Source organism: Photinus pyralis, unplaced genomic scaffold, assembly GCF_008802855.1.
Source record: "Photinus pyralis isolate 1611_PpyrPB1 unplaced genomic scaffold, Ppyr1.3 Ppyr1.4_LG5, whole genome shotgun sequence".
Taxonomy (NCBI): domain Eukaryota; kingdom Metazoa; phylum Arthropoda; class Insecta; order Coleoptera; family Lampyridae; genus Photinus; species Photinus pyralis.
In genome coordinates, this window is record NW_022170596.1 from 32597949 (window position 1) to 32612413 (window position 14465).

At 38.9% G+C, this 14465-nt stretch overlaps 3 protein-coding genes and 1 long non-coding RNA gene across 5 annotated transcripts in view; 2 read left to right on the forward strand and 2 right to left on the reverse strand.

Moving 5' to 3' along the window:
- The window catches only part of LOC116170686 (neuroligin-3-like), a 60883-nt gene that overhangs the window by 2148 nt on the left and 44270 nt on the right, over nucleotides 1–14465 (reverse strand). The window contains exon 5 of the mRNA XM_031487190.1: nucleotides 12741–12859. Coding sequence (XP_031343050.1) covers nucleotides 12741–12859 — 119 coding nt within the window. The remainder of the gene's footprint in view (nucleotides 1–12740; nucleotides 12860–14465) is intronic.
- LOC116170550 lies at nucleotides 1168–1864 on the reverse strand. The gene is made up of 2 exons (XR_004145306.1): nucleotides 1653–1864; nucleotides 1168–1603 (listed from the first exon to the last, which is right to left on the reverse strand). It is a non-coding gene; the product is annotated as an uncharacterized LOC116170550 (long non-coding RNA).
- LOC116170537 (inter-alpha-trypsin inhibitor heavy chain H4-like) lies at nucleotides 2313–5340 on the forward strand. The gene is made up of 10 exons (XM_031487001.1): nucleotides 2313–2548; nucleotides 2598–2849; nucleotides 2896–3099; nucleotides 3149–3712; nucleotides 3760–3996; nucleotides 4043–4334; nucleotides 4383–4703; nucleotides 4750–4971; nucleotides 5016–5184; nucleotides 5231–5340. The coding sequence occupies exons 1-10, from the start codon at nucleotides 2417–2419 to the stop codon at nucleotides 5262–5264; spliced, it is 2427 nt and encodes an 808-aa protein (XP_031342861.1). The 5' UTR covers nucleotides 2313–2416; the 3' UTR covers nucleotides 5265–5340.
- Nucleotides 5918–9679, forward strand: LOC116170539. Of its 2 annotated transcripts, XM_031487003.1 has the most exons (3): nucleotides 5926–6290; nucleotides 6932–7745; nucleotides 9551–9679. In XM_031487003.1, exons 1-2 carry the CDS (start codon nucleotides 5987–5989, stop codon nucleotides 7741–7743), a joined length of 1116 nt encoding a protein of 371 aa, XP_031342863.1. In that variant the 5' UTR covers nucleotides 5926–5986; the 3' UTR covers nucleotides 7744–7745; nucleotides 9551–9679. The 2 variants fall into 2 exon arrangements, with proteins under 2 accessions (XP_031342864.1, XP_031342863.1); XM_031487004.1 differs by lacking the exon at nucleotides 9551–9679 and having other exon boundaries at nucleotides 5918–6287; nucleotides 6932–8013.

Genomic DNA, 14465 nt, shown 5'->3' on the forward strand with positions numbered 1-14465 from the left:
GAATCGTATGCTCTTTCTGCTCATATTATCCTTTTGTAACGTAATTAGGGGTTTAATTGTCGTACAGTAAGTTCTTCCCCACACTGATAGCCTTTGCTCTAATTTTTAGTTGGCAAACGTGTAGTAGGGTATACTGTTTTAAGGAAATCAGGAGAACATAAATCCTTTAATAAAAAACTTAGTCTCATGTACTGGAGTAATTTGTTTTTTACTTTTTACTTTTACTCCAAGTCAATCCACTGTTAATGAGTGGGTCTAATATGCCAGATATACCTTTACTGCGAAGATACGGTTTGGATGCTCTAAATGAAGAAGATAGGGATCATGATTATGACATTCTACCAATTGCTATTGATTTTAATAATTTAACAGCAAACATTGTCGCTCATATAAGTGGTTATGTGATCAAAATGCTGAAGATGCGATTTAAATGTCCCGATTGTATAGAAGGATGTATAGGACAAGAATATGACGACGACTATCCATTTTTAATTTGTTTATATAATCTTATTTACAGGGGGACTGTATATGCCCACTAAAGGTGTTACAACAATTTGCTCTGGTGTAGAAGGTGGTATTAGAAGATTTATGGACGCACCTGAAGGTAGAAAATGAAAATTTTTTTGAAACTTTTATCATTGCAATTTCGCAGAAGTTTTATCGGCAAGGTAAAGTTCTTTTTCCACATTTGGAGGAACATTTCATAGACTATTCCACTATAACTAATAATCACACCGCATCATTAATTAAAGCAATTGTAGGTGCCTAATATATGTTCGCATTAGATTTTTTAATTTGTCTAAAAGATTCACTTCTGTAATTCAAGGGAAAAGTATTAGGCAAGAACTAAATAAATTAATATTGTTTAATTAATAATTGTGTTTCTGATGTGTAGTTTTATAATTATAGGTGAGCTTGCTAAGTACATCAGATCAGGTATGAAACTCTAAGTATTCATTAATAGGTACCTTCGTTGTACTCAAGGATCAAATACTCAATTGTCTTCTGAAAAATCACAATATACATATTTGGTTTTTGGACTCAGTACCATGTAGTTATTGGTAAACCAGAGTCTAAGGAGAAGCAGGTCGTGTTCCATACTTAGTTTAGGATTCTCAGTGGTACCTGATCTGTAAACTGAAAAAGAACTGAAAAAAACAACCCGTGCTATTTTCAATAAAGGGAAATTAAGTTCAAAAACCGTCGCGTTTCCACCTATTCCATACAGATCATTCTATATTTATAATCTTTTCAATTCCCTATTCCGTCAAGTCATTTCCAGCAATAGCTTTGGTCAGCTTTACAGGAAAAAATGTCTTCTGAAGGTCTACCTCGTTAGACAAAGCGGTCAAAGGTGTCATGATTCTTATTTCGTCCTCATCCAATGCGTCCCTTGCGGACACTTTGCCAATCTGCAGTTTGATGAAAGTGTTGAGTTGTAAGGCCACTTTTGGTCAGTTTTTAGAAAGCAATCTGGATGGAGATATTTTGATTTTGTGGTCAGCAATCTATCAAGATTTCCAGAAGCCAACGGTACAGATTTTTTTGTGGTACTAAAACTATTACCATCCAGAGGTAAACAATTCAGATCAATGACGGGCAGCTGAAAGCAAAATAGGACAAACAATAGTAGAAATTAATGAAATCCTCACCATGCGTAAATGTCTATTAATTTCCCCTTAAAGGATATGAACTACGGTTCCGAAAACTTCACAGATTCCTTGAACACAGACGTCTTCATCTTGGCACTGAAGAAATAAAGGTAAATACACAATCCTGGGTATTTCTACGTTAAACTTGCGTCACACTGGACCGTTCAACTACGTAACAGTTCAAGTCAGGAGCCTCAAATTATCATAATAGCCTCAGAATAAACATACAATTACTAATAATTGTTTTCGTAAATATATTACGCGCATATTTCTAGTTCAATTTAATTGACATTAGCCGAATTAGTCATACATTTCATTAGCGCAGTAACGACAAGGTACCGGAAATTCCAATTAAAACATAATTCAGAACGAATTCTGCCACGGTGATATGCGAAATTAAGATTTTGGTTCAACCTCACTTTCAACGACGCCAACCCAGTTTGTTACGAAACTTCCATTACTAATCCGTGGGGTCAAGGAGTGTAAAGATAGTTTTAATTAATTCGAGTATATAATCTAAACATCGTCGACCTTCTACGGCAGTAATTTCATTAAAAAACCAGTCGAGAGTAAAAATTGTATGACGACGAAGAGCCAGTACCGATATATTTGCGTGCGCTTATAGCGATATTGTCTGGGAATTACCACAGATAATGTGAATTTTCCGAACGGGTCGAATATTTAAGTACTATCAATTAAACAACATTAACATCATTGTCGTGTCGGCCATTCAAGAAAGTGTTTGTGCTGCCTTGAACGCCACAATGAGTTTCGGTGCGTTTCTATTATGGGGCCTCCTTTTGGTTGTGCCTATTATTTGTGCTCCATTGAATGATGATCAGACTTTGGTTGTGAGTTCAACGGCGCCTTCTTCTGGATCACGAGGAGATAAGGAGGTACTGACACATTGTCCTTAAAGTGAGTGAATGTCAACAAAATTTCTAGGGCAAAGCTCATGCGATACCAGCAGTCCCCCAGATATACCAAATGCGGATAAGGTCAGATATTAGGAACCGTTTTGCTAACACCACCATCACCAGTCGAGTCAGAAATTATGGAAGCAAGGCGCAGGAGGCCGTTTTCTCGGTGGTTCTGCCAGAACAGGCGTTTATCTCAGGGTTTGTCATGGAAATCGCCGGTAAGAACTATACAGCCTACGTGAAAGAGAAGGAGGAAGCCAAACGAATTTACGACGAGGTGAATATCGCAAATGAAATTTTGTAAATACAACAAGTACTTACAGGCCGTAATGAGCGGCATTGGAGCGGCCCACGTTGCAGTTAGCGCACGTGATTCCAATACATTTAGCGTGTCATTGAACGTCGAAGCTGAAGCAAAAGCTTCATTTTACCTAACCTACGAACAGCTTTTGGAACGACAAGACAGTCGCTACGAGCAAATCATAAATATCCATCCAGGACAGCCGGTCAAAGACCTAAGCGTTGAAGTAAGTGCATCAAAATTCCACACAAAAACGCTAACCCTACGGTTTACAGGTTGTCATCTCCGAAAGCAGAAAAATACTTGACCTCAAGGCGCCTCCACTACGCTCCGGAAATGAAATCGGCGCAGAAAAGTCCGAACTTGACCCAAGAGCCGATATAGAAATCGTCAACGATACCTCAGCCATTGTGCGTTTCGCCCCCAACATTGAAAGACAAAAGGAATTGGCGCACGTTTTCGGAAGCGATGTTGAAAAAGGATTAGCAGGCCAGTTCGTTGTCCAGTACGATGTTGAACGGGATCCTAAAGGTGGCGAAGTGCTAATTCAAGACGGCTACTTCGTGCACTTCTTCGCCCCATCCGATCTAAAGCCCCTACCCAAACAGGTAGTCTTTGTCTTGGACACTAGCGGTAGCATGTGGGGACAGAAAATCGAGCAATTGAGGGAGGCGATGGACAAGATTTTGGGCCAGCTAAACGAACACGATTCGCTCAACTTGGTCGAGTTTAACAGCAACACGAAGGTCTGGGACCTAAACGACGATAACTCGAGCGTTTGGTACCCTCGCACTAACGACTACTACCTCCACGATGCTACGCCTGAAGTAAAATTAGAGGTAAGCCTCATTAAACTCACAACGGTTTTACTGCATTATTTTTTTAGGAGGTAGATTTTCCACCCGCTTATCCGGCTAACGCGGACAACATTAAGAAAGCCAAGGCAGCGGTTGCAAAGTTAGTTTCCGACGGGTCAACTGGAATGTTTGGCGCGCTGGAGGTGGCCTTGCACCTAGTCGAAATGGGTCGAAAACAGAATGATAGCCTCAAGCGACAGCCAATGGTGATATTTTTGACTGACGGAGAACCAACAGATAAGAGCACCAGCGAAATTATTTCAAAAGTAACACCTTCGACTGTAAACTACCCGACTAACCCCCACCTTGTAGATTAGCGAGCTCAATTCGGGGCCACGCAGGGCACCAATTTTCGCGCTTGCATTTGGCGATGGTGCCGACAAGGATTTCCTCCAAAACTTCGCGCTTCGCAACAAAGGCTTCTCCAGACAAATCTACGAGGCCTCGGACGCTTCACTCCAACTCCAACACTTTTACCGAGAGATTTCGTCTCCTTTACTATCAGGGGTCACTTTCAAGTACGAGGAGTCTGTCACGAGCCTGACCACCACGGATTTCCCTATACATTTCGGAGGAAGGGAAATTGTTGTTGCCGGTTGGTGTGGTAAGTTAACATGCTTACTTGATAAGCAAACTGATGGTGGTGTTGTAGGAACCGATCTCCTAACTCCTATTGTTGACGGTTTTGGAATTAACGGCGAGATATCCCTCAAACCGACTGTAACGAGATCAGTCTCAAACGTAGAAAGACTATGGGCTTACTTGAAGATCAAGCAGTTACTGGAGCAGAAGGAAATATCAGAAGTGCCAGAAGAAATTAAAAAGAAAGCTCTCGATTTGGCTTTGAAATACTCCTTTGTCACCTCTGTCAGCTCTCTGGTGGTCGTAAAGCCGAACCATACCGACACTGTAAACGCTCAAGAAGCAAAACCTTATGCAGACTTCGACGAAGACGGAAGTATAGGTTTAAGAAGTAAGTGACCTTTACATTGATTGTCGTGTAACAGACGGGTTTTTAGTTAGTGGAAACTACGCCAGCCTCTCCAAGGCGGGTCGACCGATGCTAGCGTTGTCCGCTGTACCGTATTCTAACAGGTTTGGTAGCTACGACGATGAAGTTTGGGAGGAAAGTGAACCGGTACGGACTACCACAATCCCTGAAAGCGGAGACGAAAGCCCCTTGACAACCTTCCCGTGGCTGAACGAAATTTTACATGACGATCTAATTAAGACGGCAAATGGTACATTTCTTTTCGTACAAACAGTCACTAACCATACGCTTTAGGTACTTACAAAGTGGGCGCAAATGAGACAATTACCGATGAGGTGAAGTGTTCGAAGTCACTCACAAATTTGGAAGGACACTGCACGCTTTTGCACGCATGTCCTCAAGCTCCTCTGCTGCTGACATCAGCCCAGGACTTTTTAGACCACTTTTGCGTTTTGAAGAATGAGTAAGCTTCGCTTTGAGTGTCTTTTATGTCTAACACTGTGTTTTAGATTCGCTGGTGTTTGCTGTCCAAACGATCCTTAGTTTTAAGGCAGATAGTGTTCCTATTTTTTATATCTAAACGTATTATTCGCGCCATTAAATTTTTATACAATGTTGATTGATTTTTGTGTTTTGTAACAACCAAATCGAGCTACCCTTGTCTCAACCCTTAATTTGGTATTACTATAATAGCCCCGCGGTTAGCATCCTACGTGCTGAGCTGAAAATAAATGCTTATTTGAAGTCAGAATCCGGAAAAAACTGTACTAAACAGAAAATTTGGTTGCGTATCTGATCTGCAGTCCTCAAGATCAATGCTATTATCCATACATTTCACAACAGTACTAGTCGAAATCTATGCGTAAACCACAATAACTGGAAAGCAAGATAAAATGGCATTCTAGAAGAACGCCATAAAGGTACCATCGTGTAACTAACATTTTGAGGTCAACTGCAAAACGGAGATCAGATAATTCCGAATTTACAGAGAATTATGTAGAAATACGTTATAAATAGTATTCCTGTTAGTTTTGTAAATGTCTAAACACTGATATATTTGGCGGTGTCATCACAATTATATTCGGCCTCGTTTCGTAAATAAAATTGTAGTACCTCTGCTTTCCGTTAGAAAAACCACACTTTAAAGCGAAACAAGTAGGCTCCGCATGTTTACCCGTTGTCAAGCCAACAACGCCTCAGTCTTTGTTTTTGTGTTGGTTTAACTACACGCGTCGTTTTTTAGTGCGTTCTTTTTACTTGGTATTATGCCGAAACATTTAAAGAAACGCAGCCCTTCTCCAGATGCGTTGCACGTCTTTGGAAGTTTGCTTAAGAAAATTGATCGACGACTAGAAAAGGTTGAGAGAAAACAAAGAAGACGCCGGCGGAAATCACCGTCTCCGTATCCTTCTGATAGCGAATGTAGCCAGTCACCTTTTTCGCCGTCAAGAGTACGTGAAGGATTGTCACGTTTATCTTCTCCTGGCCCTTCTGGTGTTAATGAGGAAGTAGCAGATACAGAATTGTTGAACTGCTCAGCCGGGATAGAAAATTTTACACACAATGGTAGTAAGTTGGAATGCGTTTTCTTTTTACAACTGTCAGTGAGAACAGTTAGTTCGCCGAGAGGTGAACGTGCTTAGTGTGGCACTTATTGGCTTTATTGCCTTCCTTTAACTGTCAGTGAGTACAGTTAGTTCACCGAGTGAGGTGAACGTGCCTTGTGTGGCACTGGTCGGCTGTTTTGCCTTCCTTTAACTGTCAGTGAGTACAGTTAGTTCGCCGAGTGAGGTGAACGTGCCTAGTGAGGCACTGGTCGGCTTTTTTGCCTTCCTTTAACTGTCAGTGAGTACAGTTAGTTCGCCGAGTGAGGTGAACGTGCCTAGTGAGGCACTTGAGGCACTGGTCGGCTTTTTTGCCTTCCTTTAACTGTCAGTGAGTACAGTTAGTTCGCCGAGTGATGTGAACCTGTTTTATTTCGCCTTTGTTAATTTTTTAACATAGGTACCTACCTAGTGTGGTAGAGTTCTTGTGCCTAGAGCAACACTAATTGGGTCTTTACCTAGAAGACCGACTGAAAATTCAGTTATGTCTTTGTTATATTGGTTTTTATAATTTAATACGGTCATACCCATTCCAAACTTTTAAAGTTTTTGGTTGTGTAAGGCCGGGGGTTTTGAATTGTTGCTTATATTTATCTGGCGTTGCAGATGAAACAATTCAGGAGCTTCGTGAAGACGAGTCTGAGGACGTGCTTCCGCCAGCTATTTTAACTTTGTTAGGTGAAGATGACATTATGGAAAAAGGTTTTTCCGATTCAATCCATCCGGACTTGGCTTCTCGCTGGACAAAATTGTTAAAATTAGGGTTGTCAGAAGACATAAAAACAAATTTAATTAAAAAGTATCTTCCACCGAAAAACTGCCCAGATTTGTTACCTCCAAAAATTAACCCGGAGGTAAAAGTTGCGGTGCAAGACGGTACATTTCGGAGAGACATACGATTGAGTCAACTTCAATCGCAGTTAAGTGCTGCGATTTCTGGTGTTGGTTGTGTTGTCACAAATTTAATTAAGGAAGGAAGCGGAGAACACATATCGTACATCGAAGTTTTGAACGATGTAGGACGTTTGCTGAGTGACATCTACCACACCGAGTCGATATCGCGTAGGGACCTGATTGCACTCAATTTAAATAAGGATTTACGGGATACCTTAAAAAACACTTGCATAACCGAGTGGTTATTTGGAAGTGAATTAGACAGTAGCATAAAAGCCGCAAAAGATTTGGAAAAATCTGCAAATCAATTAAAGGTACCTAAGAAGCGTACATTTTCTGGACCGTCTTTACCTTCGAAACAGGGAAACGCAAAACGTCCGTTGTTGCAGAAGAAGGGAGTGCAACAATTGAGACAAAGTTACCGAACTCCCTACACCCAAACCAGAGCACCAGCGTACACTCCCCTGAAGAGGCAGGAACGTTACAAACATTTCCAATCCAAACAAGGACAGAGGGATCGTTAGAGGTTAGTAGTCCTTGTGGAAGACTCAGACAGTTTGCGTTTAGATGGAGTGCGTTATGTATTGACAATAGGATAGTGTCCTATATCAAGGGATTTTATATTCCCTTTCATACAAAACCAAGTCAACTTGGTGTACCTGTAGAACCAAAATGGTCACAAAAAGAATCCAAAATTGTAAATAATATAATCCAAGATCTGTTGCTTAGGAGGGCTATCAGTATAGTTGAGCCGAGGGAAGGTCAATATATATCAAACATTTTTCTTGTACCTAAGCCAGATGGATCTAATCGATTGATTTTGAATTTAAAACATCTTAATAATTTTATTACTGTTGATCATTTTAAGATTGAGGGTTACACTGCTGTTGCTCGATTAATTAGGCCAGATATCTTTATGTGCACTGTCGATCTAAAAGATGCTTATTATCTAATACCCATTCACCCCTGCCATAGAAAATATTTACGTTTTTGCTTCAATGGCAAGTTATACGAATGGAATTGTCTACCTTTCGGGCTGAGCTGTGCACCGTGGGTATTCACAAAAATTTTAAAACCCGTTGTAAGTCTGCTTAGAGAGAAAGGTTTACTTTCCGTTGTTTATCTAGATGATTTTCTCCTGTTAGGAAGAACACGATCCGAGTGTATTAGCAACGTAACGGAAACAGTAAAACTACTTGAATGTTTAGGTTTTTTAGTGAATTACAAGAAAAGTAACCTTATACCAAACCAGACTTGCAAATATTTAGGTTTTGTGTATAATTCCAGAACAATGTCTTTATCCCTACCATCTGATAAACGCCTTAAATTGATTAAGCTTGCCAATCAATTCATTACTGTACAAGAATGTAAGATTCGAGAATTCTCAAAATTTATTGGATCTCTGGTGTCGGCAGCCCCAGCTATAAAATATGGATTCCTATATACAAAATTGTTTGAACAACAAAAATATCGAGCTCTACGGCATTCTGGGGGAAACTATGAGGCTAAGATGACTCTAGATTCCTTCTTACATTCAGATATCTCTTGGTGGATCAGTAAACTGGCGGTTTCATGTAATCCTATTCGTTCTGACACTTTCGATATAGAATTGTTTACTGATGCATCGAAGACCGGTTGGGGAGCATACTGTAATGGTAACACCTCTTTTGGTTTTTGGTCCAATTCAGAGAAAGAAAATCACATTAATGAACTCGAGCTCTTAGCAGTCTTATTTGGGTTAAAATGTTTTGCTCGAGGTTGTCATAATTGCAATATTTTATGTCGGGTGGACAACACGACTGCCATTGGTACAATTAATCGTATGGGAAGTGTGAGGTTTCAAAACCTTAACAAGATTGCTCGACTCATTTGGGGTTGGTGTGAAGAACGAAATATTTACATTTTTGCATCTTACATATCGTCAAGCGAGAATTTTTTTGCGGATAAAGCTTCTCGACAGGAACACCAGGAGACAGAATGGTCTCTAGAAAATTCTGCTTTTCAAAAAGTGTTGAAAAGATTTGGTGTCCCAGATATAGATTTATTTGCTAGTCGGTTGAATAGAAAATGCAAGACATTCGTGTCTTGGAAAAGAGATCCAGAAGCTTTCAGGGTAGATGCCTTTACTCTAAATTGGAGCGTTTTTTCCTTTTATGCATTCCCTCCCTTTACTTTAATACTGAGGACTCTTCAAAAAATTATTAAAGATCAAGCAGAAGGGGTGGTTGTAGCCCCTTACTGGGTATCTCAGCCGTGGTACCCTGTGTTTTTATCGTTACTAACGGAAGAACCGTTAATACTTGAACCTTCTGACCGATTACTTTCTTTTAGCGGGATACCACATCCGATGGCAAAACACCTTTCCCTGGTGGTAGGGAAGTTATCCGGAAAGCTCTTCAACTCAAAAACATACCGGAAAACACAATAGAAATCTGCTTGGCTTCCATTACAGCTTCGACGCTTAAGCAATATAACAGTGGATTAAGACTGTGGTGGACATTTTGTAATACACGGTTAGTTAATCCGTTTTGTGTCACTATTCCAGCCTTGCTAGATTTTTTGACTTGCCAATTTAATATAGGTGTTTCGTTTGGTTCCTTGAATTCGTATAGAAGTGCAATTGCACAAATAGCAGGACCAGAAATTGCGTCTGATTTTCGTGTAAAGAGATTTTTTAAAGGTGTTTTTAGTCTCAGACCACCGAGGCCTAGATATGAAAATGTATGGGACCCGGACATAGCCTTGGGTTATGCAAGGGCTCTCAATAATAAAACTCTTTCTCTGCCATGTTTAACGAAAAAACTGGTACTGTTATTAGCTCTTGCTACAGGTCAAAGGATTCAAACTCTGTCCTTAATTAATATTGATAACATTGTTGTTCTTAATGACAAGGTTGAGATTAGAATCCCTAATAGGATAAAGACTTCAGGTGTAAATAAATTGCAACCATTATTAGTTTTGCCCTTTTATAAAACGGATCCAAACCTAGTGTGGCAGGGGTATTGTTAGAGTATCTGAAAAGGACCAAGGAAGATAGAGGTCAATGCATGTCTCTCTTTATCACCAATAAGAAGCCTCATCGTCGGGCTTCAACTCAGACTATAGGTAGATGGATAGGTCAAGCCTTAAAAGATTGTGGTTTAGATACATCCCAATTTAAACCGCAAAGCACGAGGCATGCATCGACTTCGAAAGCAGCCAGGTCCGGAGTAAGCTATGATACCATCAGACTTGCTGCTGGATGGTCATCAAAATCTAATACCTTTGCACGATTTTATAACAGGCCTGTGCAGGACAATACTGTTTTTGCTAGAGCGGTATTAAATATAGCTTAAAATTGTGTTACTGGAATTGTTCTATAAATGTTTTCTGTATTTTAGAGATAAAATCAGATATTGTTTTTCTTCGAAAACATCGTGTATTATAATAAAGTTGTTGCAAAATCTTTAAACATCTACAATTTTATTTACGAAACGAGGCCGAATATAATTACAAGATCAAACGAACTTACCTTAAGTGATGTTCGATCTTGATTATATGAAGGCCTCGTTGAAGTAAATAGTCCCATACCCACCCAAATTTATGCTGTTAAATCCCATTTACTTCCATTCAACAACTACTTTCAAAGAGACTGAGGCGTTGTTGGCTTGACAACGGGTAAACATGCGGAGCCTACTTGTTTCGCTTTAAAGTGTGGTTTTTCTAACGGAAAGCAGAGGTACTACAATTTTATTTACTTCAACGAGGCCTTCATATAATCAAGATCGAACATCACTTAAGGTAAGTTCGTTTGATCTTGTAATTTTGTTATGTTGTCATTCAACCATCATCACAACAATTATTAAAAGCCCGTTATTAAGAACAATAAGGCTCCTCAAGGTTTTAACGGTTCTGAAGGCTCTCTCAAATATTTTATCAATATAATAATCAAAAAATTCCGAATAGAATCTAAAAATTTCAAAAACAATACGGGAAACCCTGAAAGGATTCCAAAAATTCTAAGGACGCCAAAGGTTGCAAAGACACCAAGTTTATAAGGTTTGCAAATCTCCCGGAGATTCCAAATTTTACAAAAATTGCATGTGAAGATTTCAAAAGCGTTTTGCAAAATGGTTGGGAAACCAAAAGCGCGTGAACAACCTCAACCCCTGCCCTCTCTCCTCCCCCATGATAAACTCTTGGAAGGTTCAGTTGTTATTGATGCCATCGCCACCATAAAATTGAAAGTTAGTTCAGATGAAAGCATTTTAATGGTTTGCTGCAAATGAATTACTTTTAAATACGAACAAAACTACAAACATGTTGTTTTTCCAAAAAAAGCGATGAGTTTGATAACCCTTCGGCAGTCCCATATCTCAGCTTAGTGGTTGATCCTAAATTGAGCTCTGTAATGTACTACCACAGAAGATAATTAGAAAAGTAACCATACATTACACGACCCAAAATGCGTTTTATGATTATAATGAATTTCTAAGTCGTGTTGTTAATACTGTTTAGATTAAGTTTAATTTTTTGTTGTAGTCCAAATTATCCATATCTACATATGCTAATTTGACGTGTGCCATATCTAAATATACATTATTATTATTAATAATAAGAATAGGTAGATGTCTTTAGAATGCGCAATCATCTGTTTCACTTTATCTACCCTTACGGTTAAAGGGCGGCTTAGCCTACTCAATTAAACCTATAAAAATGACATTTTAACATAAATGCTATCAAATAAATCATTGCAAAACGTTGTGAATTTAATTTAGGCGACAAAAATAGCAAGCTTAGGATCTACCATCGCGGACGATTCCATAGAAGCAGCATTACCATATGTTCTGAACGTCATTTTATATGGTGCTTCGCGTCCCATTTGAAATAAGGATCACAGATTTTAATAAAATGCATAATCATCAGTTTCACTTTATATACCTTCACGGTTAAAGAGCGGCTTAATTAAAATGTCAATTTAACAACTTAGACTTTGACACTAAAATTGCTGTAACTGATAGGTACCACAGGCCCTCCTTCCAAAACTAATTTAATGTGCCCAAACAACAATCCTGGATGGGATTTGGGCCATGGACATTATTCTGTACTATCTATTATTATCTTAAAGATGAATCATTGTTTGGGGCCGAGTACTTTAGTTTCCGAGTCAAGTAGACATTTTACTGACGAGTTTTGTATTAAATTTTACACAACACCGTCTTTTTTAATATATTATTTCAATTTTCATATAGAACTTTTGCTTAATGTCAATCTGTCAGTGATGATAGGAGTCATTACAGACATTACCAATGTGGCAGGTGCGACCGGTAAAGTGATAGGCGGCTGGTCATGGAAACTAACATTTCCTGATATAAGGTAGGCATGAAAATGAAGGTTGCATGATGATTTTGGGTAAAATTTGTTATCGCAACATAAATATTTACTGGAAATTACTCTAAAACTATCCTTAAAAAATTAAAAATAATCCCAAAAGCGGCTCATGACAACCTAAAGGCTTGTGGGAAATTTACTGGATACTTACCAATTTCCAAGTATTTCTGATGCACCGCGTCGTACTCATCCCAGACGATTGATCGAAACCGATTCTTCTCCCTTGACGCGGCCAGTCCCGATTCTTGTTTGCTGTGATCGTTCGGATTTCTGTAATTTAATAAAAGAGAGCATTTAGGATCACAAGTTGATATCAAAGTCAAAGAGATTTGAAGATAATTTTCCTCGAGACTTTTCTACAAATAGAGAACTGTTTGAAAAAGCACCAGAAATTCGAAATCAAAGCTTTCGATTCATGAAATCCCTCCCCCGCCCTCTCCAAACACACACTTTTGAGCAATTAACCTACTGTAGATTCTACAGATTCTTGCTGCTAGAAAATTGTGTGGTTGCGTCTGGATCTAGTTATGTTTATTGAAGCAGATGAACACTGCTCCAATGGTTCCATATAGCACACATTGTCCAAGGTACGTAGATACGTCCAAGGGAGAAATTTGTACGTCTTATGTACGTACATTTGTGTACGATCATAGATTATAACTCTATAACTAACATGAACGTACATTTTACGCACATTGTACGTTATTTTCGCACTACTTTGTACGTGCTAGTACGTACTTATTATGTACGTGAACAAAAATAAGTACATTATACATACATACCAGTAAGTCTAATGTACGTACGGCAGAGTACCTAGCATGCACAAAGTGGTGCAAAAATAACGTACCATGTACGTGAGATGTACGACCCTGAACCCTAAGTGTACGTGAAATGTACGTCCGTAAATCCAGTGCTGTACGTACTATGTATTTGCCATGTACGTACTTGTGCTATTTGGGCTCTTGCACGGGATTATTATAAAGCAGGTGTTACTCTTAATTTATTCAAACTTAAAATCATACCGCCATCGTCGATTTCATATTGAATGGCTCATGTGTATTTGAAAAAAATTGTTTATGACGACCACGTCTTAACGAGCCCGATTCTTTTTAAATTCTCGTGCATCAAATTATATTCAGAAGATTCCAAGGGGTAGATCAACGTGATACTTAATTACGTCAATAATGCGCCCGTTTGTTTCGTTCGAATTCATCAGTATAGAAAGCAACAGTTATTGCAATAACAAAAATGAATGGGAGCAGTCCATAGTAATTCAGACAATCCTTTGTTAATGAAAGGAAATTGGGGAAATAAGACGAAAATATGAAGATATTTTGAAGGAATAAAGAAAAACATTTTGTGATGAGAAAATTCTCGCAAGTAAATAAATGGAATGACGCTGATGGAATGCAATTTTTGAGGTTGTTTAGTGTAAAAATTAAAATTTGCGGATTAGGTAATATGGAAATTAGTCATTGAATAAGCATAAATTTGGCTAATATATTCCAAATAATTATTCAAGGATTATCCGCCACAGATATTCTTGCCATTTTTTTGGTTATACGACTGCTTTCGTTGACGTAGTGCTATTCCGTCCGCGCAATTAGGCCATTCAAACTGTGCCGCCGGCAAACAAACAAACAGCAAGTTTATAATATAATTGTGTGCACAGGTTGCATGAAATTTCATGTCTGCTTTCAATAATTAACGTGTTGTTTCCATATTTTGAGCTTTGACACAAATATTGGTTTTACCGTTGTTTGAGTTTGGGTCGTTCATTGCAAAAGGGCAAAGCTCAAGTTTTCTCAACCAATCAATTTGGTCTTGATAACCTGCAATGTCTCCAATCCTAATTTTGTAGGTTTTCGGCTTTAAT